The sequence below is a fragment of the Lissotriton helveticus genome, chromosome 4_1 (assembly GCF_964261635.1).
Source record: "Lissotriton helveticus chromosome 4_1, aLisHel1.1, whole genome shotgun sequence".
Classification (NCBI taxonomy): domain Eukaryota; kingdom Metazoa; phylum Chordata; class Amphibia; order Caudata; family Salamandridae; genus Lissotriton; species Lissotriton helveticus.
Window position 1 is genome coordinate 569,358,975 of NC_136063.1, and position 27,840 is coordinate 569,386,814.

General features: G+C 45.5%; 1 protein-coding gene across 1 annotated transcript in view; it reads left to right on the forward strand.

Moving 5' to 3' along the window:
• Positions 1-27,840, forward strand: part of SLCO5A1 (solute carrier organic anion transporter family member 5A1) — a 373,416-nt gene that overhangs the window by 287,218 nt on the left and 58,358 nt on the right. The window contains exons 7-8 of the mRNA XM_078687177.1: positions 4,379-4,538; positions 23,521-23,762. Of these exons, the coding sequence (XP_078543303.1) occupies positions 4,379-4,538; positions 23,521-23,762 (402 nt within the window). The remainder of the gene's footprint in view (positions 1-4,378; positions 4,539-23,520; positions 23,763-27,840) is intronic.

The window sequence follows — 27,840 nt, forward strand, 5'->3', positions numbered from 1 at the left end:
AGTGTGATCACATCACCCCTTACTGAAGATCTTCATTGGCTTATGACTGAAGCAAAAATCAAATATAAACTGGCCTGGATCATCTTTAAGGTGCTTCATTTTCAACAATCCTCCTCCTCAGATTGAGCTGACTTCCATACATTAATAGAAGTTAGAATTCAAGAAAACTGAGTAAAACACAACACAAGTCTCTTAAAGCCATACATGGAAGCTAGAAGGCTGCCTGTGTACCCATCTATAACATCTATTATTAGGTTCCAGTTTCAGCACTTACTCCTTCTTGGCCTCTTGAAATGGGACCTGGAAATAGCTTCAGCATGGCAACAACACAGACAAGCGCGTGGTGAACTACTAACGTTGTATTGGCGCAAATGGAAATGCAGTTGTGATCCTAGCCTCTGAGGTGCTGACAGCTGAGGGTTTCCTGAAGGGCTGCCCAGAGATATAGCTAATTAGAAATTCTTTGATCTGCTCAAAAGGATGGGTTTCATTAGCTGTTTTGTGTAGGTTGCGGAGTAATCACTCTTCAAGATCATACAGATTCAAGGATGTTTCACAAAAGTAGAGGTTTCAATACATATTTTCTGTAGATTGTAGACTGCTCATCCTCCAGGACCTTACAGGTTCAAGGATGGGAGGACTCACAGTGTTATAGAGTAAACTCATGCACTCTAAGTAGCGGGATTTCATTTAACACATGTACAAAGATCAGTTTGAGCCTGTGTGCAACTGAGACCATGATATGGCCTTTGAAAGCAGCTCTCATCTGCTTCTCTTCTCCCTATTTATGTTATTAGCTTGAATTATGCTTAAGCTCTCCATGAAGGCTTGTGTCTCAGCACTGCCCTAACCATGCCAGTAGAGGCTCGTACTCCTGTCTTACTGCTCCGTTCATACACCATACAAGCCTGTATGTCTGACAATTCATGCAAAGACAACTCAAACATTAACCTACACCTTTCATTTCAAGCCTAGCATACACTTGAAGAGAAGGCCTTATACATGGATTAGGAAGCCGAAAACACTACATCTGCACATTTCTCCTAATTTTGTTATTTTTCTCTTTTCCCTATATTTATAAATGTATGCTTCAAACAAGAGCCAACCCCTGGATTCTTCACATGGCCAGTCAAACAAATGAACTTTTCTCACTTCTATTTGAATACCCTTCACCCTTTAATGTGTATTCCTGCTGCTCTTCAGTGCCAGGACTGCTGGCAACTTCCTTTCACTTATTGCAACCAGACAACAGATTCCTATCCAAATTCCAGCTTTGTTTTATGCTCTCTGAACTGGTGGATCTCTTCAGCATCTGTTTACCATCAAAGGACAGCTTGAACTTGTTGTCCTTTATTCCAGTTTACAAGTAATATAACTCCTCGCTTCCTTCATGCATCAATCCTTGTTTACTACTCTTCTTCTTAAATGGTGTCATGGCAGCGTTAATAGAACCAAGCCTTCCATTTACTGAAATAGGGTTTACAGTAAATACATTTCGAACAATGTGTGTGGCTCGTCTATTTCTGTGCATTTCTCTAGTCCCTCTTAAACAAAATTTCCTTTCACACCGCAGTTACATCACAAGCAGAAATATGCAAAATAGATAGACTATCAATAAACATGCTACTGTTTCTTGTGAATGGTTACCTGTTGTTGCTGCCTCTATAGAGAGGAAAGCATTGATTCCTTCCAGTCCTGCCACACCAACCATTCTAATGCTGTTCTTGTGTGAACCTCATTGTGTGTTGTAGACCCGCGCTCCAATGTTTTGGTATGGTAGGTCTGATAAGTAGCATTTCCTTGACTGCTCCGGGTCCCTACATATTCCACCATCCACCTTCCACGTTTCTTAACTTCACGGGGCACTATCTGTATATTTACCTAACAAAGACGACATCTCTGCCTACTGATCCTGCTTTGGCTCAAGATGTCTTTGCTCTCAGTGATGCCTTTCAATAAGTCTGCGGATGAAACTCCCACCTCTTCAACTTCAGGCTTCTCCATTCTCTTGGCACCCAATATGTCTGCTTTTTTTCAGATGTGCTCATGCACTTGTCTATTTTGGATTCCTCTTTCTCCACTGTGCACCCCTCCCCGTCACACTCTCGGTCTAGGGCTACCAAGTTTAGAATATTTTAATGACTACTTGCATCTCGGTCCTTTCAGTTGCCATATTAGCCTTTCTTCCCTGCTCTATGAAACACCCAACCACTTTTACTAGGCTTCCCCCTCCTGATACATTCATCTGGGTTGTTTTTTTCTCCTCTCCACTCAGTGATCAATTATAGTGTTTGTTTTTTTAATTCCAAATGTAGGTTACCCTCAGACAGCTGGATTCTGCCCCCTAGGTTTACTATGTGGAAACAGAGGGTGCTCCTGATTCCTTCTCCTCATACTGCTTCCTCCTTGTTAAGGTTCAGTTTCGCTTGATGGTTTCTAACCAGAAAGACCTTAGGATCATATCTAACAGAAATGTTTACACCCTGGTTTACCTATGCCTCCCAGCATCCTCAGGTTAAAGTTCTGCAGTTGCAATCACCTACTGTATCTCCCGATGTTCAACTGGACATTTAATACCACTTTTCCCGAAAAGTTGAGGGTCACATATTTGAAGTGTTTTCAGCAATCTTGTAAAACTCTCCAATTACACACTAGCGCTCCAAAAAATCAGCATGCTTTCAGATGTGTTATATTTCTTGAAATATAAAAAGGATTTAATATCTTGCTTTGATGTTAAACTGTAGACAGGTCACAAACCAAGCTGTTGTAACGAGTCATTGTTGGAAAAGAAAAAGGAACACGTATGTGTTGTGTGCAGGGCTGGACTGGGCTCGCAAACCAGCCCTGGAATATTATGTCCGACTGACCCCCTTGGGTGGGGGGGGGAGAGGGGGGCGTACGCAATTGCCAGGGCTGCAACGCTCTTCTGCACTGCTGCTGTGCTTCTGTTACAAGGGGCCGATTTTGCAAAACAGGGCCCCGGGCAACAAAAAAACCTCATCGGTACAAAACTGGTCCCACTCTTCTGGCCCACTGGGGAAACGCCTGGTGCCCGCTACAGCCTGTAAAAATCGAACGGAAGGAATCGACCGGCAACGCCGTCTATGCGCTACACTGACGGCGTTTTACAAGATTTAACGCATTGGATGCAGCTTCTGAGTGATACGGCGGCATATTGAAACACACGCCACGCCTCAAAGCGAGCCCGGTGAAGAGATTTTCATGCCTACACCGGGCACTCCAAGCAAAATATTAAACTTGCGAGTGTTTATATAACAACACCCACACCAGTCCCAAGAGAGACCTTACATAGGAGTTTTAAGAAATCGTTTTTGATCCTGAGGAGAACACCGCAATCAGGGTGTTCGAAACGCGTCGATCTTTTGTGGTCAATGGTCAACAATATAAATAGTTTAGAAAGACTGGATTAGGAGATCTTTTGTGGTCAATGGTCAACAATATAAATAGTTTAGAAAGACTGGATTAGGACATAACATAATTAGAACTGCTCAGACTGGTTGAATGAGAAATTTAGGATACATCATAATTTTCCTAACTTTATGTAAAATAAGTCTTTTTTGTTGACACTGACCTATACCTCAGAGGTATTGTCTTGTTTATGTGTATGAATGTTATTTGTATGTCTGTAGCGAGAAAGGCTTGGTATGGATGTGTTGTTGAGGAATTATAAGACTGTTTTTGTACATTTTGTATAAATTTGTACATATTGTTGTATAGTTGTATATGCACAAGAAATGTTTTTGAGAAAAAAGTGAAAAAAAACTTCCTTGACATAAAAAATGACTATAATAAACGAGTGACGATAGTGAGACTAGACTGCCATGTTTTATTCATAGCAGATCCTTGTTAAAAGAAAAAATTAAGTTAATTCAGTATTGGCAGTTGTGTTGCTTTTCTCGCTACAGCCTGTCCGGCCCTGGTGGTGTGGGTCTAGGCAAGGTGGAGGACAGACTTCAAACTTGCACTGATCAGGATTGTGGAATGGCCGTGGGATCACTGGGGAGTGGGGATGCAGGCATTTGAACTGTCTTATTTGGGCAGTCGTTTTCCTTTCAAAGTGAAAACTTAGCATTAACAAAACTGTGTTCATCTAGTTGGTTTAATTATTCACAGAAATATATTATAACAGAGAGTTTGCCACTCCAATAAATTAAGTGATTTAAATAGTCAGTTTTAACATAGCAAAATACAAATCTGTGAAAGAAGGTGATTCAATATTACTTGCTGATAACTTTAAATTTTATATCAAAAACTGAATTTTGACTATTTTGGACTGGTCATGCTGAGAATCTGAATGCACATCTTTAGAATTCCCCATGCTGCACTTTTAACCCTCACCTTATGGCTTACTTTTCAGTCCCACTCTTACTATGACTCACAGAAACCTGACTGGTAGCTGTAATGTTAACTGTGGTTGTCGAATTCATGAATATGAGCCAGTGTGCGGATCTGATGGAATCACATACTTCAATCCATGTTTGGCTGGCTGCATCAGTGTTGGAAATCAAAGCATCGTGGTGAGTGTCTTATTAAAATATGTAAATGTCAACGTATAGTTTGTATATTTGATTGCAAGAATACATGAATATATAAATAATCACTAACAATTGAACAAAGTCTATATTTGGATATAAAAAATGAACGAATTTATACTGCAGCTTAGAACATAAATATTGTGAGAAGCCAGGGCTTTTTGCAGTGTTCCCCCTGCATCGCGATTAGCCTCAAACTGTAACGTTGTCCCAGACAAGCACAACTAAGTCCAAACTAAGTAAAAACTTGACTGGGCCCTACCGCTCAGTGTATCGATTCCTTATTTTGCGTGTGGGTTTTTGTGTGCTACATAGCACACTGCCCAAATTGCGATCGCAAACGCTGAAATTCTGCGAATTTCAGCATTTGCGATCGCAATTTGGCTTCCTACATATGGCCCTTAATCTTTAAAAATGTATATCTTCGGTTCTCTATTTTCGAATATTGTTGTTTTGGTTTCATTTTAATCATAAACATATTTCCTATTTTTATAAATTGGTGTTGGATTTGTATTGTGTGTTGTGTCTTACTTAATTAATGTATTGGTGCTTTTAAATGCTTTAAACACCTGTCTCCTAAGTTAAGCTTGCCTACTCACAGCCGGCTACCAAGGGCTGAGCAAGGGAATGATTTATTGAGACCTTGACTGGACCTTTTATTGTGATTGTGGCTTTATTACTAGTGGTAGGTACCTAACTACACCTACTAATAAACAACATTTCAATACATTTCAATTGTACTGGCAATGATAATAGGAGAAAACGTTTTTATAAAAACCTATCACGCCACTGTTAGACCTGGTATCGTTTGCAGGGTTCTCCCCTTAACTTTTTTATCAACCCTTCTGTTTTCCTATCTTCTTTTTTGCAGAATTTAGGCCTCTGCAACCTTTACCACTGCTAACCAGTGCTAGAGTGCCTACACTCTTGCCTTAAAACATGGTAGAATTGGCATACACCCAATTGGCCTAAATAATTAAATTGCAAGTCCCTAGTAAAGTGGTACTTCATGTGCCTGGGGTCTGTAAGTTAAATGCTACTAGTGGGCCTGCAGCACTGATTGTGGTACCCACTTAAGTAGACCTCTAAACATGTCGCAGGCCTGCCATTGCAGCCTGTGTGTGCAGTTTTAAAACTTCAATTTTGACCTGGCAAAATAAACTTCTTGCCAGCCTCAAACCTTTTTTTTTTAATATACATAAGTTACCCCTAAGGTGGGTCCTAAACTGCCCAGAGGGCAGGGTAAAGTGTATTTAAAAAGTAAGACTTTCAAGTTTTACATGTTCTCACAGTAAAAAACTCTTAAATGTGTTTTTCCCTACTGCGAGGCCTGCCTCTCCCATAGGGTAACATTGGAGTTACCTTATTACATTTAATAAGCTGAAACTTCCAAATGGGATCAGGTAGATAGTACAAGTTTGGTATCTGAAGAATTGTAATCAAAAGCCCTCTTTGATGATAAAGTCAGTTTTTTAATCACAATTCTGAAAATGCTACTTTTAGAAAGTCGGCAGATGTTCTTTTTGCATTGCTCCCAGACAATACGATGGGCCACTCTGAGTTAACAAGAGAAAGGATCTGTCACCTACCACACTTGCACTTCAAAAAAGGCTCTGTCTGAGCACTCTCACAATGGGTTTGTCACTAGTCTTGTATGACCCCAGACAAGTTAGGGCCAGGAGAGAGCGAAAGGGGATGTCTAACACCTCAGAGGGGTATACACCTCTAGAAGCTTCTTCCACTTCAAAATGGGCACTAGTTATAAATGTTGGACTCTTAGACCCAACTCTTCAGAATACTTCTGGACCTGTGGACTCTGACAGGCAGAAGGACTGCTGTATTGCTGAAAAGACTGCCCACTTTGCTGGACTGCTTCTCTGAGGGGCTTCTGCCCTGCTGTGCTGACCTGCTGCCCTCCTGCCTGTCTGAGAAGGACTGGACCTGCATCTCTAAACCCAGAACCGCGGAGTGACTCCAGGGGCTAGTTGGCTGGCCTCCTGATCAGAAGCCTAATGGATATAGCAGGCTTCCAACAATCTTGACCTCAGCACCTTGACTCTGTCATCTGTGAGTCCTACCCTGCCAAGAGCTGCCACTCTAGCCCTGGACCCGTGGAAGTGGGTCTGAAGGTGCTCTACCAGCTCATCTGTGGACACCCCAGAAGCCACACATCTCCTCTGCAGTGCAATCCCCAGCAGAACCGACCCATCTGTTCTCCTGCACAGCGCAACCTGAGAAGAACTGATGCATTGTCTCTGCTGTTTGGACTTTCCCAACACAGGGGCTTTTCATCGCCCCATCGGCACCGCCGCTGTATAATGCACCGCAACTCGGGCCCTCACATCGCAAGTCTCTATTGAATGGCATGCTTGACGGTAACGCAGAACTCCACATTGTAAGCCTCGCAGCTTCTGCAGAACTAGCTGGTGGGCAATGAATCCTCGACGCAGGACTTCTCATTGCAAGCACATCCGTCGATGGTCTCATTGATGACAATGCAAGACCTCACATCGTAGCCTTGCAGCTCCTCAGACCCGACGCTGCGCGACGCATCCCCACCAGGACCTCGCATTGCCTTGGCTGCGTGACGTATCCGCGACGCAGGACTCTGCAACTCTTTGTAATGAGGATTTAAGGTACTCTTGTTCAGTGGGCCTCACAGGGTCCCTGTAGCTGGCCTGTGCTCGATTGCGGTAGGCCTGAACTTGTGACTTTGTCCCGTTCTAGCACAACCAGATATCCACAGTTGGCGCTTTGTGCTGTTTGATACTATTTTCACTTAACTCTTTAAAATTGCATCTCTCAGATTATACTGCTTGGATTTTTGTTGTTTCAGTCTTATTTGTTTATTAAAATGTACTCTATTTTTCCAAATTGGTGTGGGATTTTTTCTTCTGTAGTGTTTTCACGTTATTACTGTTTGTGTGCTGCATAAATACTTTACATATAGCTTCAAAGTTAAGCCTGACTGCTCCGTGACAAGCTATCAGAGGGTTGAGCACAGGTTAATTTGGGGTTTTCTTGCTACCTCACCCTGACAAGGATTGTGGATTGCTGCTCGAGAAGAGCTTCACCCCCTCAACCAGTAACTCAATTTCTTACACCATCTTTTTCTTGAATAAAATCAATCAAATAATGTAAACAGCAAATTAAACTCTTAAATGCTTTGGACAGTAAATAACACTGATATTTAAAAAAATGCCCATCCCTGGTTTGGAAAACTTGGCAAAATGGTACACATTGCTTTTATATTTTGTGCATACTTGACCAATATGTGTCTATTTCTAGCAAAATGTGACCATTCGTGATATAAGGCGCATATCCTTAGCATGAGATTGTGGCATTTGAGCGTACGGGCATGTAAAGCTGAATATGTCTCTATGAGAGGGTACTACATATAAGTTTTAAATAACAATGAAAGGCTGATTCGTGCAAATCAAATGCATGTTTACCCAAAATTGAAGGCAGTGTTTATTTGTTTGTGTTTTAATTAGACTGAAAAGCTTTATTTGTTTAGGGTTATTGAGATTACTTTTCTGAAATAAAAAGCTTGGAGATAATAGAAAGAAATGTGTATTTACAGACACCAACAAGGGCATTTTATCATTCTTTTCTACAATATATTTAAAGATAACAGTTAAATGATAAATCAAATTCAACTTCTAAGATTCATGACGACATTGCTCCCTTGGTGCCAGAGTATGTTTGGCTATGAATTAGGTATTTCATGGCTAGTTTCAAAGAATGTTATCATCTATTTAGCTGAAGCTGATAATCAAAAAAACGAAGCCAGGTCCACTGAAGATTAGTAACATTTCATGATAAATATTCCTCTGCTAGAATTCACTTATATCATATTGCTCAACAATGTGATAATCCATTGGTACTTAATATTGAACCCTGTTTTACTTCTCAGGAGCAAAAGGTTATGTTGTTTTCAACATATTAAGTAGCATATAAGAAGATTAAAGTACTTGGGGGCACATTATAAAGGACTAGCGATATTTTTATCGCCGCGTTTGCGTCCGTTTTCAGACGAAATGTGACGATAAAAATATTGCTTTATTTACAAGAGCACGCTAATGCGTGTTTAATGGGATTAGCGCTGGCTTCAACATCGCATCACTTTGCATCGCTAATGAGATGCAAGGGAGGCGTGTCCCGTGAAACAGCATGGGATATTATCACTAACCCTGATTCTCTCTATTTTCAAGTGTATCACTAACACGCATAGCGATATCAAAATCAACGCGAACCGGGTTTTTCGCCAGTTTGTAACGCCTGCTATTTTCCTTACTAAGCCATATGTATAATGGGAAGTGGATTGTTTTCCTGAGTCCACGTCTCCCTATCTAAGGTATTTCCCTAACGCGGTTTTCTATCGCTGGAATTCCGGCGATTTCGACTCTTTCTGCCGCTTTTGCCTGGGATTCTGTCGCCTCGGCGATGCGCGTTGGTAATAGTGCGCTCACGAGTCGATAGAATCCGGCGATATGCAGTGCTAATTTTTTGCACGCTACACACGGCCAGCGATAATTATCGCTGGCCGTTGATGATATGCCCCTTGGTCAATTGTACTGAAAAACATGTTCACAGAGGAAGTGTCACTGAGTGCACATATTTTAAATGAAAAAAATATATTTTCTGAAGTAATACATGAACATCTAAATGCTAACCCCTTCTCATGTCAATGCATTTATAGTCATGCATATTAGAAGGCTGAAGGGGGTAATAGTTATGTTAAGATTTATCCCGAAAAAATTCAGAATTTGATGGCAGTTAAAAATACTACAATTTATAGAGTAAATGCTGAATTATCATTTGAAGAAACAACTCTGGTGAAGCATGTGCAGCAGAATTATCTTCATCATAAGGATGTCAGTATTTTTTTCTCCTCTTACAGAAGTTTAGTACTTGCTCCACAAATTTCAGAATTATCTGTACTATCCAAACTCTAAACTGGATCTTGAGATGAGAACGTCCAGCTAGATCTGTGAAGCTTTTGTCCATATTTTATTGCAAAAACAGTCAAAATATGCATCATGTTTACTTGGACGTAATTTAGGGGTCGCAACTGCGAACCTTGGCTTGCCCCATGTTACCCCTGGCACTAACCTTGCGACCTCAGAGGTGGGAAAACCAGTGACAGGAACACAAGGGCAGCTCTTCCTTATGGACGTTGGTTGGGGCTCCACTTTCCTTGTTTTCTGTAAATTGTTTATTAATTACAATAAAAGAGAATATTAATATATTCTTCACTATTAGGGTAATAAAGAATGAAGTACAAGTAGCTGGAATATTACCCTCCATGGCAGCAGAGGTAAGTAAAAAGTACTCTTAAATGAATGTCATATGCGTGCTTGCGGGTGAGAGTGTGTTTATCTGAGAGAGAGTGTTTATATGTAAGCATGTGTTTGTGAGTGAAAGTAAAGGTCAAATGGCATATGATGGCATTTTGGTGAATTGATGTTCATCCATATTTATGTGTACTACACATTTCTCCCTGCCATGGTTGTCAAAGGCTCCTACATTGTATAGTTAAGTACGGACTCATCTAGTGGCATCATTGTGACTGTTGTTTTCATCGTATTCAGTATCTGGGGGGTTTACTTGTCCACACATTGCATACTGATCAGACATCACCATGATACTGTGATTGATCTGGTGTTTGGTGAAGAACTCTTTCGCAATTACTTTTAATGAAGCGGCACTCCCAGGCCTTTAGGCAGGGTCATGAATTTTAGGTGGCCTGGCACCCATTAGCGACAATTACTCAACAAGTTTGGAAGGGATTTACATCTGGGAAAGAACTGAAATACAATACAATTCTTGGTCGCCCAAATGATTTTGTTTTGAGAATGGTAATGTTTCTCTCAGGACTCTTTTGCAAGATGCGTGAATAATCATTCTTTGAAAAGTATATTACGCAAAGAACACTGATCAAAACTGAATCAAATTCACATATGGCAGGGTCGTTGAGAGGCATGAAGGGGCTGGCTGTTCTTCCCAATCGATTTTTGTCAGTTTGTATCAAATGATACTCAAACCACGCTGCACCTCCTGCAGACAAAGTAGGGATTTCATTCATACACACTTTTGAAGGAAGTTGTGCGTTCAACTTGAGAAAAGTAAAACACCACGCGTCAGGAACCAAAAGTCTCATTTGTGTGTTATGCAAAAATAGTGATCAGCACATCAAATAATCAAAAAGCAATTGTCATTCTAACCTCTCAGAGCTTATACTAAAAACAACCAGTTGGATGAAAATGAAAATAAATGAATTAAAAATAATTTGTAATGCGCATGCAGCTGCTTCCAAAGGAGAGTCCCGGGCGCTAGATTGAGTTAGAAAGAGAAGAAACCCAGATTACACCTCCGGGAACAACACAGTCTTCAGGTGTGTCTTAAAGGCGGTTTACGTTGGGATTCCTCGAAGATATTCCATTAAAGAGTTCCACAGGTTAGGTGCCCGAAAAGAGAAATATATACCCTCTGCTCTGGCTCCTTGCACCCTAGGAATGCCTAAGAGGTTGGATTAGAAGAGCTTGCTGACCTCACAATAATGGGAGGGGCCTAGTATTTCAAGGAGGAGGTTGGACTCACCTCGTTTCAGCTGCGGCATCTGAGGAAGGCTCATGCAAGCAGAAATGCATCATGCCACAAAAAGCTGCTGAATAAAGAACCCCCGACAAGTTCCCCGCTGTGTCCTCATGCTTCTTTGTTAGAGAGGTGTTCTTTGCATATTTCACGCGCTTGCTAGTGCGCGTTCTGAGGACCTCGTTCTACAAGCATCCTGCATTGTACTGGCAATGTGGCATTCGTGTTTCCGTGTTAACGGAATTTGCAGGATCGCCTCTGGATCAAGCCTTGCTGGTGTCTGCTGTGCATAACAGCCCGTGACTGCACGGGGGAAATAGGGATCACGGTATCACCAAATCCACAGCCCAGCCGGACTGGATATTCAGAGGCAGAACGTTGGGGACTCGAGGGAGTTCCTGATTCAAGCTTCGGGGTTTGGCCGCATCATTAAACTTCCCCCCTTAACTGGCAATTCAGCGTCCACTGCAGGACATTATCGCAGCTCCGCACCTGGTCTCACTGGAGAGGTGAATCTTGGGAACTGTAGTTCGGAACAATTGACTACAGCTGCAACGCATTCAGAGGAGCTTGCTGACCTCACAATAATGGGAGGGGCCTAGTATTTCAAGGAGGAGGTTGGACTCACCTCGTTTCAGCTGCGGCATCTGAGGAAGGCTCATGCGAGCAGAAATGCATCATGCCACAAAAAGCTGCTGAATAAAGAACCCCCGACAAGTTCCCCGCTGTGTCCTCATGCTTCTTTGTTGGAGAGGTGTTCTTTGCATATTTCACGCGCTTGCTAGTGCGCGTTCTGAGGACCTCGTTCTACAAGCATCCTGCATTGTACTGGCAATGTGGCATTCGTGTTTCCGTGTTAACGGAATTTGCAGGATCGCCTCTGGATCAAGCCTTGCTGGTGTCTGCTGTGCATAACAGCCCGTGACTGCACGGGGGAAATAGGGATCACGGTATCACCAAATCCACAGCCCAGCCGGACTGGATATTCAGAGGCAGAACGTTGGGGACTCGAGGGAGTTCCTGATTCAAGCTTCGGGGTTTGGCCGCATCATTAAACTTCCCCCCTTAACTGGCAATTCAGCGTCCACTGCAGGACATTATCGCAGCTCCGCACCTGGTCTCACTGGAGAGGTGAATCTTGAGAACTGTAGTTCGGAACAATTGACTACAGCTGAAACGCATTCAGAGGAGCTTGCTGACCTCACAATAATGGGAGGGGCCTAGTATTTCAAGGAGGAGGTTGGACTCACCTCGTTTCAGCTGCGGCATCTGAGGAAGGCTCATGCGAGCAGAAATGCATCATGCCACAAAAAGCTGCTGAATAAAGAACCCCCGACAAGTTCCCCGCTGTGTCCTCATGCTTCTTTGTTGGAGAGGTGTTCTTTGCATATTTCACGCGCTTGCTAGTGCGCGTTCTGAGGACCTCGTTCTACAAGCATCCTGCATTGTACTGGCAATGTGGCATTCGTGTTTCCGTGTTAACGGAATTTGCAGGATCGCCTCTGGATCAAGCCTTGCTGGTGTCTGCTGTGCATAACAGCCCGTGACTGCACGGGGGAAATAGGGATCACGGTATCACCAAATCCACAGCCCAGCCGGACTGGATATTCAGAGGCAGAACGTTGGGGACTCGAGGGAGTTCCTGATTCAAGCTTCGGGGTTTGGCCGCATCATTAAACTTCCCCCCTTAACTGGCAATTCAGCGTCCACTGCAGGACATTATCGCAGCTCCGCACCTGGTCTCACTGGAGAGGTGAATCTTGGGAACTGTAGTTCGGAACAATTGACTACAGCTGCAACGCATTCAGAGGAGCTTGCTGACCTCACAATAATGGGAGGGGCCTAGTATTTCAAGGAGGAGGTTGGACTCACCTCGTTTCAGCTGCGGCATCTGAGGAAGGCTCATGCGAGCAGAAATGCATCATGCCACAAAAAGCTGCTGAATAAAGAACCCCCGACAAGTTCCCCGCTGTGTCCTCATGCTTCTTTGTTGGAGAGGTGTTCTTTGCATATTTCACGCGCTTGCTAGTGCGCGTTCTGAGGACCTCGTTCTACAAGCATCCTGCATTGTACTGGCAATGTGGCATTCGTGTTTCCGTGTTAACGGAATTTGCAGGATCGCCTCTGGATCAAGCCTTGCTGGTGTCTGCTGTGCATAACAGCCCGTGACTGCACGGGGGAAATAGGGATCACGGTATCACCAAATCCACAGCCCAGCCGGACTGGATATTCAGAGGCAGAACGTTGGGGACTCGAGGGAGTTCCTGATTCAAGCTTCGGGGTTTGGCCGCATCATTAAACTTCCCACCTTAACTGGCAATTCAGCGTCCACTGCAGGACATTATCGCAGCTCCGCACCTGGTCTCACTGGAGAGGTGAATCTTGGGAACTGTAGTTCGGAACAATTGACTACAGCTGCAACGCATTCAGAGTAGCTTGCTGACCTCACAATAATGGGAGGGGCCTAGTATTTCAAGGAGGAGGTTGGACTCACCTCGTTTCAGCTGCGGCATCTGAGGAAGGCTCATGCGAGCAGAAATGCATCATGCCACAAAAAGCTGCTGAATAAAGAACCCCCGACAAGTTCCCCGCTGTGTCCTCATGCTTCTTTGTTGGAGAGGTGTTCTTTGCATATTTCACGCGCTTGCTAGTGGGCGTTCTGAGGACCTCGTTCTACAAGCATCCTGCATTGTACTGGCAATGTGGCATTCGTGTTTCCGTGTTAACGGAATTTGCAGGATCGCCTCTGGATCAAGCCTTGCTGGTGTCTGCTGTGCATAACAGCCCGTGACTGCACGGGGGAAATAGGGATCACGGTATCACCAAATCCACAGCCCAGCCGGACTGGATATTCAGAGGCAGAACGTTGGGGACTCGAGGGAGTTCCTGATTCAAGCTTCGGGGTTTGGCCGCATCATTAAACTTCCCCCCTTAACTGGCAATTCAGCGTCCACTGCAGGACATTATCGCAGCTCCGCACCTGGTCTCACTGGAGAGGTGAATCTTGGGAACTGTAGTTCGGAACAATTGACTACAGCTGCAACGCATTCAGAGGAGCTTGCTGACCTCACAATAATGGGAGGGGCCTAGTATTTCAAGGAGGAGGTTGGACTCACCTTGTTTCAGCTGCGGCATCTGAGGAAGGCTCATGCGAGCAGAAATGCATCATGCCACAAAAAGCTGCTGAATAAAGAACCCCCGACAAGTTCCCCGCTGTGTCCTCATGCTTCTTTGTTGGAGAGGTGTTCTTTGCATATTTCACGCGCTTGCTAGTGCGCGTTCTGAGGACCTCGTTCTACAAGCATCCTGCATTGTACTGGCAATGTGGCATTCGTGTTTCCGTGTTAACGGAATTTGCAGGATCGCCTCTGGATCAAGCCTTGCTGGTGTCTGCTGTGCATAACAGCCCGTGACTGCACGGGGGAAATAGGGATCACGGTATCACCAAATCCACAGCCCAGCCGGACTGGATATTCAGAGGCAGAACGTTGGGGACTCGAGGGAGTTCCTGATTCAAGCTTCGGGGTTTGGCCGCATCATTAAACTTCCCCCCTTAACTGGCAATTCAGCGTCCACTGCAGGACATTATCGCAGCTCCGCACCTGGTCTCACTGGAGAGGTGAATCTTGGGAACTGTAGTTCGGAACAATTGACTACAGCTGCAACGCATTCAGAGGAGCTTGCTGACCTCACAATAATGGGAGGGGCCTAGTATTTCAAGGAGGAGGTTGGACTCACCTCGTTTCAGCTGCGGCATCTGAGGAAGGCTCATGCGAGCAGAAATGCATCATGCCACAAAAAGCTGCTGAAAAAAGAACCCCCGACAAGTTCCCCGCTGTGTCCTCATGCTTCTTTGTTGGAGAGGTGTTCTTTGCATATTTCACGCGCTTGCTAGTGGGCGTTCTGAGGACCTCGTTCTACAAGCATCCTGCATTGTACTGGCAATGTGGCATTCGTGTTTCCGTGTTAACGGAATTTGCAGGATCGCCTCTGGATCAAGCCTTGCTGGTGTCTGCTGTGCATAACAGCCCGTGACTGCACGGGGGAAATAGGGATCACGGTATCACCAAATCCACAGCCCAGCCGGACTGGATATTCAGAGGCAGAACGTTGGGGACTCGAGGGAGTTCCTGATTCAAGCTTCGGGGTTTGGCCGCATCATTAAACTTCCCCCCTTAACTGGCAATTCAGCGTCCACTGCAGGACATTATCGCAGCTCCGCACCTGGTCTCACTGGAGAGGTGAATCTTGGGAACTGTAGTTCGGAACAATTGACTACAGCTGCAATGCATTCAGAGGAGCTTGCTGACCTCACAATAATGGGAGGGGCCTAGTATTTCAAGGAGGAGGTTGGAGTCACCTCGTTTCAGCTGCGGCATCTGAGGAAGGCTCATGCGAGCAGAAATGCATCATGCCACAAAAAGCTGCTGAATAAAGAACCCCCGACAAGTTCCCCGCTGTGTCCTCATGCTTTTTTGTTGGAGAGGTGTTCTTTGCATATTTCACGCGCTTGCTAGTGCGCGTTCTGAGGACCTCGTTCTACAAGCATCCTGCATTGTACTGGCAATGTGGCATTCGTGTTTCCGTGTTAACGGAATTTGCAGGATCGCCTCTGGATCAAGCCTTGCTGGTGTCTGCTGTGCATAACAGCCCGTGACTGCACGGGGGAAATAGGGATCACGGTATCACCAAATCCACAGCCCAGCCGGACTGGATATTCAGAGGCACAACGTTGGGGACTCGAGGGAGTTCCTGATTCAAGCTTCGGGGTTTGGCCGCATCATTAAACTTCCCCCCTTAACTGGCAATTCAGCGTCCACTGCAGGACATTATCGCAGCTCCGCACCTGGTCTCACTGGAGAGGTGAATCTTGGGAACTGTAGTTCGGAACAATTGACTACAGCTGCAACGCATTCAGAGGAGCTTGCTGACCTCACAATAATGGGAGGGGCCTAGTATTTCAAGGAGGAGGTTGGACTCACCTCGTTTCAGCTGCGGCATCTGAGGAAGGCTCATGCGAGCAGAAATGCATCATGCCACAAAAAGCTGCTGAATAAAGAACCCCCGACAAGTTCCCCGCTGTGTCCTCATGCTTCTTTGTTGGAGAGCTGTTCTTTGCATATATATATATATATATATATATATATATATATATATATATATATATATATATATATATATATATATATATATAATATCAGCAGGGACGTTCAACATCCTGTGTTTCTAGGCAAATCAGTAAAGACATGATTATGATGTTGGGCAGACTCATGTCCACCCAACACCATTGAGATCTCGGGACTGAATGACCTCCAGTCGGCGTCTCAAAACCACAATTACAATGCAACCACACATGGTGCAGTCGCATACTCCCATTTCTCTATGGAAGCGTATGCTGTATCCCTAAACCGGCCGTAGCACAAGCTCCCATAGAGAAATGGGAGCCTCTGTAAATCGCTGCAATGTATGGTAGTCACCCAAAGGAGTCTGCAACATGGTGCATGGATTTACAGTGGGGCACAATGGGTGCCCCCAACTAGAGGGCCGGGGGAAGGAGGCCCTTCTAGGGGCCCCCAAAGGCACTTTCTGACAGCAAATCCATGACAGAAAGGCTGACATGGATTTGCTCTCGCAAGTGCCATCATTATCCTGAAGGCAGAAAAGCCTTCCTCGCAGGATTATGCGTCCCTTCCTACTGGCCGACGGGCTCCTCGAGCTCCTCGGAAGTCGGCCGGGTTGACCAGCCAGTTTGAATTCCAACCACCGTAATTGTAATAAGGTGGTAGGAAGGCAACTCAAGGACCATTCTAATTACCCCATTAATCCCCTTGTGCCTAACAAAATGAATGTGTCTGTCTGTAACGCAACTGGTGATCATAGAAAGTGCTCGAATACCTTTGGGTTGAGTTCACACTATATAGAACTCAGAGGAACAAAACAGATAATCATTAGCACTTTCTTCTTTCTTCTCTGCTTCATGAGTAACTAATGCAGCTGCTTCTAACCCTGTTGAATAGATTCCTGTTTAGAGATATTTAGTAAAAAAAACAAGTTGTCTAACTCTGCACCCAATGTAGACTGTCAACTCCAATGTAGCTCCTAAATGAGGGACATTTGCATAGTCCAGTCATGAAGTAATCAAGATATGGGCAATGGCTTTCTGGGTAACCACTAGGAGGTATTTTATCATCTTTCTTAATGATTTCAGAAAAGATAAAGAGATAGCAATATTCTGCACCTGTGGTTTAAAAGAAAGGGCTTTGTCAAGTTGAACCCCTAGGTTTATGGCTACAGATGTAGGAATAGGGGCTCCACCTTAATCAGTAGGCCATAGTCTATATACATCTAAGTGGAAGCAGTCCATAAAGAATAGACTTTTAGATTGTTCATAGTTAAGCTTAAGACACCTGGTTGCTACCGCTGAAAGACATCCCTGAAAGTTGCCAACCATGATGTCATCAAGATTTTGAAATGCAAGCATCAACTAAGTATAGTTGGCATCAAATATGATGTTAATCAATCATTCAGGGATTTGTGAAGTGCGCTACTCACATGAGGGTCTCGAGGTGCTGGGGGGGGGGGGGGGAATGCTGCTCTGAATCAGCCGGAGAGCCAGGAGGTGAGGCTCTTCATGAAGGTGTGGAGAGTGGGGAAACATCTGAAGTTGAGCGGAATCTCGTTCCATGTCTTTCCTGCGATGTAGGAGTATGCTCTTCCACCCCTCTGGCTCTGCGGATACGTGGGGTTTTGGCTAAGGTGAGGTCGGCAGAGCAGGGGTCTCTCTTGGGTACGTGGAAGGAGACTCTTTTGTTGAGGTATTGGGGTCTGGTGTTGTGGAGGGATTTGTAGACGTGTGTGAGTAGCTTGAAGGTTAGTCTCTTCTCGATGGGGAGCCAATGGAGGTTTCGAAGGTGCTGGATGATGTGTTCATGTCGTGGGATGAAGAGGATGAGTCTGGCAGCTGTGTTCTAGATGGTCTGGAGTTTGCGGAGCAGGGATTTGTTGATTCCAGCATAGAGGATGTTTCTGTAGCTCAGTCTGCTTGTTATGAGTGTGTGGGTGACGATCTTTCTGGATTCTGGGGGATCCACTTGAAGGTCTTGTGAAGGATGTGGAGGGTGTTGAAGCACATGGAGGAGATGGCGTTGATCTATGTTTCCTTATTGAACCTAATCATGTGACAGAAATGAGTTACTTTCAGCAAAAACATATCAAATGATCAGCTGGCATGCTCTTCTTCAGGAGGAAGCGTGAGATATTTAGGAGGAGAAGATGTAATTCACAAATACAATACAGAGTTTTTTACTCACCTAAAATACCACTTCTATTTGACAACACTGAAAATTCGGTTAAGCTTTGCGTAAAATGTGCAAAAGTTCCATCCTAATAAATTACTTCTGTGCTTACTAGAGATAAAAACTTACAAAGCATAACTTCGGCCAAAATGACACTTCCAATCAATAAGAAGCAATATCCATATTTGTTTATAAAAATATATTGGTACAGACAGTGATATGTGGATTTATATATATATAACGAAAAAAAACAATTAGTGAAGTACAAAATAATACATGATTATGTTTTCATCAACCATAAGGAATTTTTGGTATACTGGCCATTGTGGACAACATCCCAAGATATGCTTACATTAAATAGCTGGATAAAAGCTAGTAAAGCAATGCACCATAAAGGCTTATGTGTATGTACAATTTACATACAATGGCATTGCGGCTGCTGTCATATCAATGTGTCCTGCGCATGCATGCATGCAAGCATTGAAGCTGTGTATATTGAACTACACTGGCTGAGGCCTGTCTAAGGTCAATAACCTGATGATAGTAGGTAACGTGGATCTGTCGGGCCATGTGAGCAATGGCCAGTGGCAGCTGGTAAGCTGAATGTGTTTGTTTGTAATTGACAGATTTGAATTGGACTGGACGAGCAAATTAAACAAGTCAGACTGTATTACCAGAGTTAGGGAGGGTCATTCAAGCCTGAACGGTGAATTTTGCCACACTTTTCCATACATTGCAAACAATTCAAAGGCTCTATAAGGGCAGTATTGCAGTAAGAATCTTTACAGGAAGCCAGGTAGTAGGTTCCAAGTTGTAACTTTATTTAAATTCCAGGTTTAGAAGCTTAAGGTATAGCCAAGATGATAACTAGGCCAGAAAGTACGCCTCACCAGGAGCAGCCTCCTAGCTGCTCAGCCAGCTGACACCAACTGACCAAGAGCATGCACCCAACATTCTATGAAGTCATAACATTCCATACACAACCAGGCTGAACAGCAGAAAAGAAGTAAAGAAAGAGAGAAGATGTGAAATAACATCACAACAGGCAGCAATGAAGTATTTCAACAATGTTGTGGCGTGCTGCAAAGTCTTACATTTCCAAAAGTTTTGGTGGTTACCCTGTCACCCCAAAAGTTGCAAATTATGGTAAAACTGCAAAAAATTCAGCACAAGTTCGTTAAAAATGGCTAAAGAGTTATATGAATTATAAACACTTTGAAGTTCTGATTATGCAATGGCACACATCCTTTTTTTTCTGTAATCATATTCTGGCCAGTGATGGAAAATCCTTAAAACCAGGGCAGTATGATTTCCAAACTGTGACAACACTGCAAGGTCATACTAGTGACAGAAAGCTCCATCATTCTACTTTCAAATAGATTCTCAGTCATCTGTTATGACAGAGAATGTCCTTGGAAGGTGAAGAGTGAAAAAATCAAAACATAAACCACTCTGAAAATCAGAAGCCATAGACCACAGAATTATGCTACTCCTAAAGGCTCATATAGCAACACTACTACTCAGTTACAGAGAGCAGACAGAGTACACCCATTGCATATGATATGGCTTCAGACAGCAGTGGCGCTATCATCCTAGAGAGCTTTATAAACAATGACTATGAAATGCCTTAATTTGTTATTAAATAACCATATCAGTAATTGACCTCTGGTACTAAGCAGCGAAATAAAATAAACCTTCCGACCTAATTTATAATTTCCCTTTAAGTAACAAATTAAATTATAATTATCAAATATTATCATCTTGTATGAACCATCAGCCTGCCATCATCATAAAAATCAAGACATTTATCATGAAACACATTTTCTTTCTGGATAAAATGCTCAAATGAATCCCACAAAAAGATGGTTGTTTCGTTATTTCGTGTAAACTGCCACATTTTAATGTTTGGCCCCAAACACATGCTTGTCATTTTCACAAATGGGCATATTATGTCTTTCATGCTTCTTTATCATCTGGTGCAAGCGATTCTCACCATGTTTATGATTTTTCACCACCATTGTGCTAGAGTTATGCTAAGAAAGGACACAATAAGCCATGGATGAACATCACAGTGCCAGTTCTAGGATAATACAACGGATATCCTCCCTTGTGCAAAAGTGTCAGGATTCGCTCCCGGCGCTTTCATGACCACCGCAGGGCGACCTACCTGTGGGACTCTCTAGTGTTCTAATAAGCTTCTGGGCCTTCCACTGCATGCATATGCTGATTTCCAGCCTTTTGGACTTAGTTCGGAAATTCCAGTTCATTCCCGATCCATGCTACCACGTTCTTGTGGAAGCCAGTCTGCTCTTGCTAACAAATCTATTACCTAGAATTGCCTGCTCACTGCTTCGTTTCCACCCCTGCACATCTTAAATATACATAGTGACCGGTTTACCAAAAATGTAGTAGCTCTGCACCCATAGAAGTACCCCTTGAATGGGTGCAAATGTACTACTTTTTTGGAATTCAAGAACCTTGGCATGAGTAGGCTTGTAAAGCGGCACCATTCTTAAGTTTCCAAGCATACTACTGGCAATCAAACACCCAATAGGTGATGGGATGAATGTTTGCAAATAATTTGAACCATGGCAATCACTCAGGATAGCATTCCAATCCATCGATTTTCTCCCATTGTGCCACTCTAGACACAAGCCCACATAATGCAAATCAGTCCTGACTCTGTTCCTTATGGAAACAGTCCATCCCAAAACGTGGTCATCTCAACCTTCAATCCTTTTGTTCCCTGCTTTCTTAGCTGGGAAATTAAAGATTTATGCCCTCCACCCGAATCTCACTGACTAAGCTATGTCCCTGAATGGACCCTGTTTGTTGTGGTATTGGTGCTTCAGATGAATATATGGCAGAAGAAGGCCTGATTTATTGCAGAAGGCAGCCTACGGGGCAGTGTGAAATGTGGGTGGGTTTTGATAGTTGATTTACTCAACGGCCGTTTGTAAAGCACCCTGTTCATATGTGGTGCTACAGCACTGTGGGAACGTAATCAAATGAAGATTTAAATGCAATGCAGAGAAAGTCCTAACTTCCTCTCAATCCACAAACCTGCACACGGCAGGAACAAAGGGGCATATTACCAAGCAATAGCGATAATTATCGCTATTGCTTGGTTAGAGACAAAAATTTACCGCTGAGCTGTGGCGATTTTTATCGCAGATAAACCTTGGTATTACCAAGGTTTATCGCAAATGCGATAAAAAACGGCCGCAATGCATGAATATCGCTGAAAAGTCCGCGATATTCATGCATTACCGAGCTAATGCTCTTAGCCATGTTATCCACCTCCCACTGGATAACATGGCTAAGAAGTGCTCAGGGCAAGTGTTAGCTTTTGGAGATATGTCTGTTTCCAGTCGCTAACATCTTGGCACGCCCACTTTGCATGTCATTAGTGATAAATATCACTGACATGCAAAGTGGGGCCCAAGATGGTTTCTATCTCCTACTAGCTGTCGCTAACTGGTGTTAGCGACAGCTAGGTAATAGGGAGATAATTTTATCTCTGCTTTCTTGGCTTTTAAAGCCAAAAAAGCGGAGATAAACCCCCTTGATAATATGCTCCATAATTCCCTGCAGCACAACAGCTGCACAGCTAGGGCATCCTATGCCTTTCACTTGTGCACTGTAGAAACATGAACTGCCCCTGACCCCAAGTGAAGCACTTCTGCACTGCAACAGCTTGAACTGTTTCCATCTGCAGACGAAGTGGTTTATGAAAAACCTTCTGAGCCATTCCAATAAAGTGCTTCTAGGGCTCTCCAAATGTAGATTGATCAGTAAAATAGTATAATATACTGTGTTAAACGTTGGAGAAAGATTCAATAATAGCTTTGCTGTTCAATAATATCAGAGCAATGATACTGCCTTCATCAGAATTGGGCCTGATATATGTCAAAGTTGTGTCTGGTTCTCTGAATCCCATAATTGAATGTAATCAACTGATAGAAAGCAGCTGCATCATATGTCACTATTCTGACTAAATACAGGTGAGCAAGGATAGATTAATCATAGAACATGGGAGCATCTTATATGTAAATACATGATATCCTATGTTGCCACTTACAACTCCACCTCTTCTCCTGAAACATATATATCATCTGCATTACAGGTTATTTGGATTAATTCATCTACTTCGATACAATGGTACTCTTGACTACCTCCAAAATAAAGTGAAAAAGGCTTTTACTCTTCAATGGGGGGTTAAAAAGTAACAAATTGCATGTGGATGTTTAGCTCCCTACATTTGAAATGGGCTTCCTTGGTAATATAGGGCCAGATGTACAAAGCTTTTTTCCTGTCGCAAACGGCCCGATTTGCGAGCGGAAAAATACTTTTTCAAATGTGTAAACTGCAAATCGTGATTCAGCAACTTGTTACCAAATCACAATTTTCATTTGCGATTCAGTATTTGAAAGGAGTGTGTTTTGGGTATGGTATATATTACCGAATTCTGGTTGTAAAACAGTAATACTTTACCGCCATTTTGAATCTGGTATTAACCCATTCACAAATGGGAACAGGTCCCCTTGGGACCCCTTACCCTTTGAGAATGTTGAAAAAAAATGTTTAGAACCACTGCCTGCTCTTAAAAAATTAAACTTAAAAAAATCATTCTTCTATTTTTAAACCCATCCCAAAGGAAAATGGGCTGCCTAAAAAAAGATTACTTTATTTAAAAGCAATCACAGACATGGTGGTCTGCTGACCTCAGCAGGCTACCAGCCATGTCATGGCTGCGATTCTGTTGGGTCGTAAATTACGACGTATCTCATTAATATTAATGAGGTAGGTCAATTTGCGACTGACTTGGAATCGCAAAATAGAAGTTGTACATTTTCTTAAATAAGGAATTGCAATTCAGGATGAATCGCAAAGTGGAAATTGCAATTCCTACTTTTTGTACATCTGGCCCCATGTCTGTCTATCAAGTGCATCCAAAACAATGTTAGAGACATTGTAAAGAATTTATTTTGTGTTGTGAAAAAAAAATGGCCTCACCGTTAGAATGTATTTACCTCAACAAATAAAATAAAATGAATTTCTTTTCTTTTTTTCAGGCAAGGAATTATACAGAGTGTGCCTGTGTTCAAAGCCGCCAAGTTATCACTCCACCGACAGTGGGGCAGCGAAGCCAACTCAGGGTGGTTATTGTCAAAACATATCTCAATGAAAATGGCTTCGCTGTGTCAGGGAAGTGTAATCGCACCTGCAATACACTTATCCCATTCCTTATCTTCCTCTTCATCGTTACCCTCATAACAGCTTGTGCCCAACCATCCGTTATCATCGTAACACTCAGGTAAATACACCAAGCAGCAGGTTAGCTTGGCTTTGTAGAAGTCAGAAACAGAATGCATGCCTGTGGATGTCTTGGCTCTATGAGTCAATGCTTTTCAGCCCTCAACTGCATATTCCCAATTTTGGAATCATTTATTTGGGGCACACCAGTAGGTGAGGGGGGGAAAGCACTGACACAGACACCAAACTAGTGTGATAAAGGCCGCTTTATTGGAATCAGGTGCACCTACAACAATAACCCACCTGGCCTGTGCCAAACAAAACTACTGCTCACTAAATACCAAATGCCTGACAGCCCCCCACCCCTAAAGTTAACCCCAACATTGCAACTGAAATACAAAACATCCGCTCAGCAACCTACCCCCCTACCCCCCGACTGAATGACCACAGTGACCTCCATGACCTCACCCCCGCCTACCATACAGTCCCAGGCCTCCAGCAAATCCACCCTATCTCCTTAGGAAAGCACCAACAGTAACCGCACCTGTTCCAGCGACACCACAACCTGAACACCTTAACCCAGTGCACCATCGACCAACAAAACCCCTCAGAGCCGGGACAAAAACAGGGAGGGTGGGCGGGACAACAAATCTGCCTACGGACCCCTGGCTGCTGTGTCACTGCACCACAAACAGTGTGCAGTGACACAAAATGGCCGTATAAATAGGGGACAAGCCAAAAACGAGCCCAAAGGAGCCCAACCAGCCCAAGAAGCCCCAGCTACGGTAAGCCCGGGGGACAAGCTTCCTCCCCCCCCCTCCCCTGGTGCCCCAAACTTTCCCGGGGGGGAGAGCCTCCCGCTGGTCGGCCACCACCCCAAATCCCCATTGGGGCACACCAGTAGGTGAGGGGGGGAAAGCACTGACACAGACACCAAACTAGTGTGATAAAGGCCGCTTTATTGGAATCAGGTGCACCTACAACAATAACCCACCTGGCCTGTGCCGAACAAAACTACTGCTCACTAAATAACAACTGCCTGACAGCCCCCCCACCCCCACCCCTAAAGTTAACCCCAACATTGCAACTGAAATACAAAACATCCGCTCAGCAACCTACCCCCCTACCCCCGACTGAATGACCACAGTGACCTCCATGACCTCACCCCCGCCTACCATACAGTCCCAGGCCTCCAGCAAATCCACCCTATCTCCTTAGGAAAGCGCCACTCGAAAATCGCTTACGACTTTCATCCCCCCCTAGGAAACCTGCCTCCTGGGATACCTGAGCACCCCCAACGCCCCATCCAAAGCCTCCTTCAACTGGACGATGAACAATTCCATGCCATACCTGGACAGGTGAACCCCATCCTCCCTGAAAAAATACACAGCGCCATAGCGCAATTCCGGGTGCTCCATCCTCCCCACCCCCTCCCTGGCACAAAATTCCCTCATCTCCCAATTAATCTTCCTCCGTGCCCTGTCTATGACTCCTGGGCGCTCCGCTCCCCTCCAGACCCGCCTGGGAATAAACTCGGACCAGATCACATGACAGCCCGCCCATTGCTTCTTGATTTCCCTCAGGTCCCTCTTCATTTGCTTGAGCAACGCCAGCCCCTTGCACTGCACCAAATCGTTTTCACCCAGATGAATCACAACCACATCCGGGCACACCCTCCCTCTCACCACCGTGTTCAATAAGGGCAACAACTCATGCCAACGCCTACCCCCTTTTTCCCTCCAATGACAACGGTATAGCCCTTCATCCAATCCCAAATTGAGTGTCCGATGCCTGTCCCACTCCGCATGTTCTGCCCGCTTGACGAATGAGTGGCCCACAATATATACATTCAAAACAGCCACCTCCGGCCCACCACAGCACCTGTAAAGACACATATATCAACAACGGGAATCACTGGTACAAAACCCCATACGCCTCCCGCAACCGCGCATACGTCTGGTAACAATCCGACTTCCACCGGCCCAGCCTCTGTATCTCCTCCTTTCCCCAACCTCTCCGTGCCGCCTCCGTCGCCGCCCCGATCCGGAAGGAATGCGTCCCGAAAGCCAGCGGGTTCTCACCCATGTACCGCAGGGCGTGCCGCAGAACCCACAATGCCTGAGCCGCCGTCACTCCGTCACCCCCACCTCGACCAAAAACCTCCCCCTCCTTCTCGCCGCGGCTCGCCATCAACCTCCTCCCCCACGCCGCCGGGCACACCCCCTCCCTGCCGCCTGGACCCAGTACCACCCAAGTCCCGACCCCCCGCTAGTCCGTCTTCGAGCGACGCAAACGCACCGCCACCTCCTGCGCTCGCAACTCCACATCCTCCGACAACAACCCCCGCCTCCCCTTTGCGCCCAGCAGCTCCGACACCCGAAACGCTCCAAAGAACAGCCAGGACATCAGGGTAGAAAACCGCCTCGCCCTCATCCCTGCACACCGCCGGGAGCGCGCCCATGACTCCTTCCAGCAACTCCACCGTGATGGGACGTCTCAGCCGCACCTTCGCACCCCTCTCCCTCGCCCACCCCTCCAGCAGCCGGGTCCCAAATTCCCCCGCCGACGGGGAGTAACCCCACCACAACTTTCCCATGAACGCCACCGCTGACAACTTGCCCGCAATCGACACCCGCGACAGCCCTCTATCCATGAGTGCCAACATGAACCATACCACCTGCTCCTCGCGCAGCCACCGGTCCCCTCGCCTTACCGCGCCGGACTGCAGGAATTCCTCCCACGCGTGCTCGTATGCCTTCCACGTTGACACCGCTACTGACGCCTTCACCAGCTGAAAGACCCGGCCTCGCCCACCGACCACATGTCCTCCGGCACCGGCGTCCTGACTTCCTCCGCCGCCGTGGCTAGCCCATGGAACCTCTCCCACTGTGAACGAGACAAAGCATCCGCAATGTGATTGTCCACTCCTGGAACGTGGCGCGCCTGAAACAGGATGTAATTCTCCAAGCAACGCAAAACAAACACCCTCATCAACTTCAGCACCTGCGGGTCCCGGGCCAACTGTCTGTTCACCACCTGCACGATGGCCATGTTGTCCACTCAAAACAGCACGCGCTTGTGCGCCAGCGCCCCCGACCACACCGTGACCGCCACAACCAACGGGAACAACTCCAAAAACGCAATGCTCCTCCCGCCTGCCTGCCAGTGCTCCGGCCACTGCTCCGCACACCACTTTCCCTCCTAATACAGACCGAAACCGCCGAAGCCCACCGCATTCGAGTACATGGTGACGTCCCACTCCCAGTCCTCCGCCGGCGCCATGGGTACTCCATTGAACCGTTCCAAGAACGCCCGCCACATGCGCAGATCCTCCTTCATCCCCGCCGAGAGGCGCACGTGGTGATGAGGCAAGGTCAAACCGGACAACGCCAACCCCAAACGCCGGCAAAACGTTCGGCCCGCCCGCACCACGCGGCAAGCAAAATTCAAATGTCCCAACAGCACCTGCACCTCTCTCACGTCACCTTCCTCTTTGCCAACATCCCGTCCACCAAAACCAGCATCGCTGACCTCTTATCTTCCGGTAGGCGCGCTTCCATGGCGACCGAGTCGAGCTCGATACCGAGAAAGGACAACACCGTACTGGGACCACACGTCTTCTCTGGCGCCAGGGGAACCCCGAATTCCCCCATCAACCCGGCCAAACCATCCAGCTGCCGCTGGCAGTCCGCCGCTCCGGGCCGCCCCACCAGGAAAAAGTCATCCAGGTAGTGCGTCACTGACTCCGAGCCTGTGCGTCTGGAAAAGACCCACTGCAAAAATGAACTGAAACGCTCAAATAGCGCGCACGAAATGGAGCACCCCATCGGCAGCGCCTTGTCCACAAATATGAGTCCCTGGAACTGGATCCCCAACAACTGGTGATCCGCCGGGTGGACCGGAAGGAGTCGGAAAGCCGACTTGACATCGCATTTTGCCATCAGCGCACCCCTCCCCGCCGCCGAGACGAGCCTCCGCGCCATGTCCACCGACGAGTAAGTCACCAACGCCAATTCCACCGAAATGTAGGCATTGACCGACTCCCCCTCCGGCCAAGACAAGTGCTGTATCAGCCGGAACTGCCCCTCCTCCTTCTTGGGCACCACCCCGATGGGGGAGATGATCAAGCCCGGCAGCGG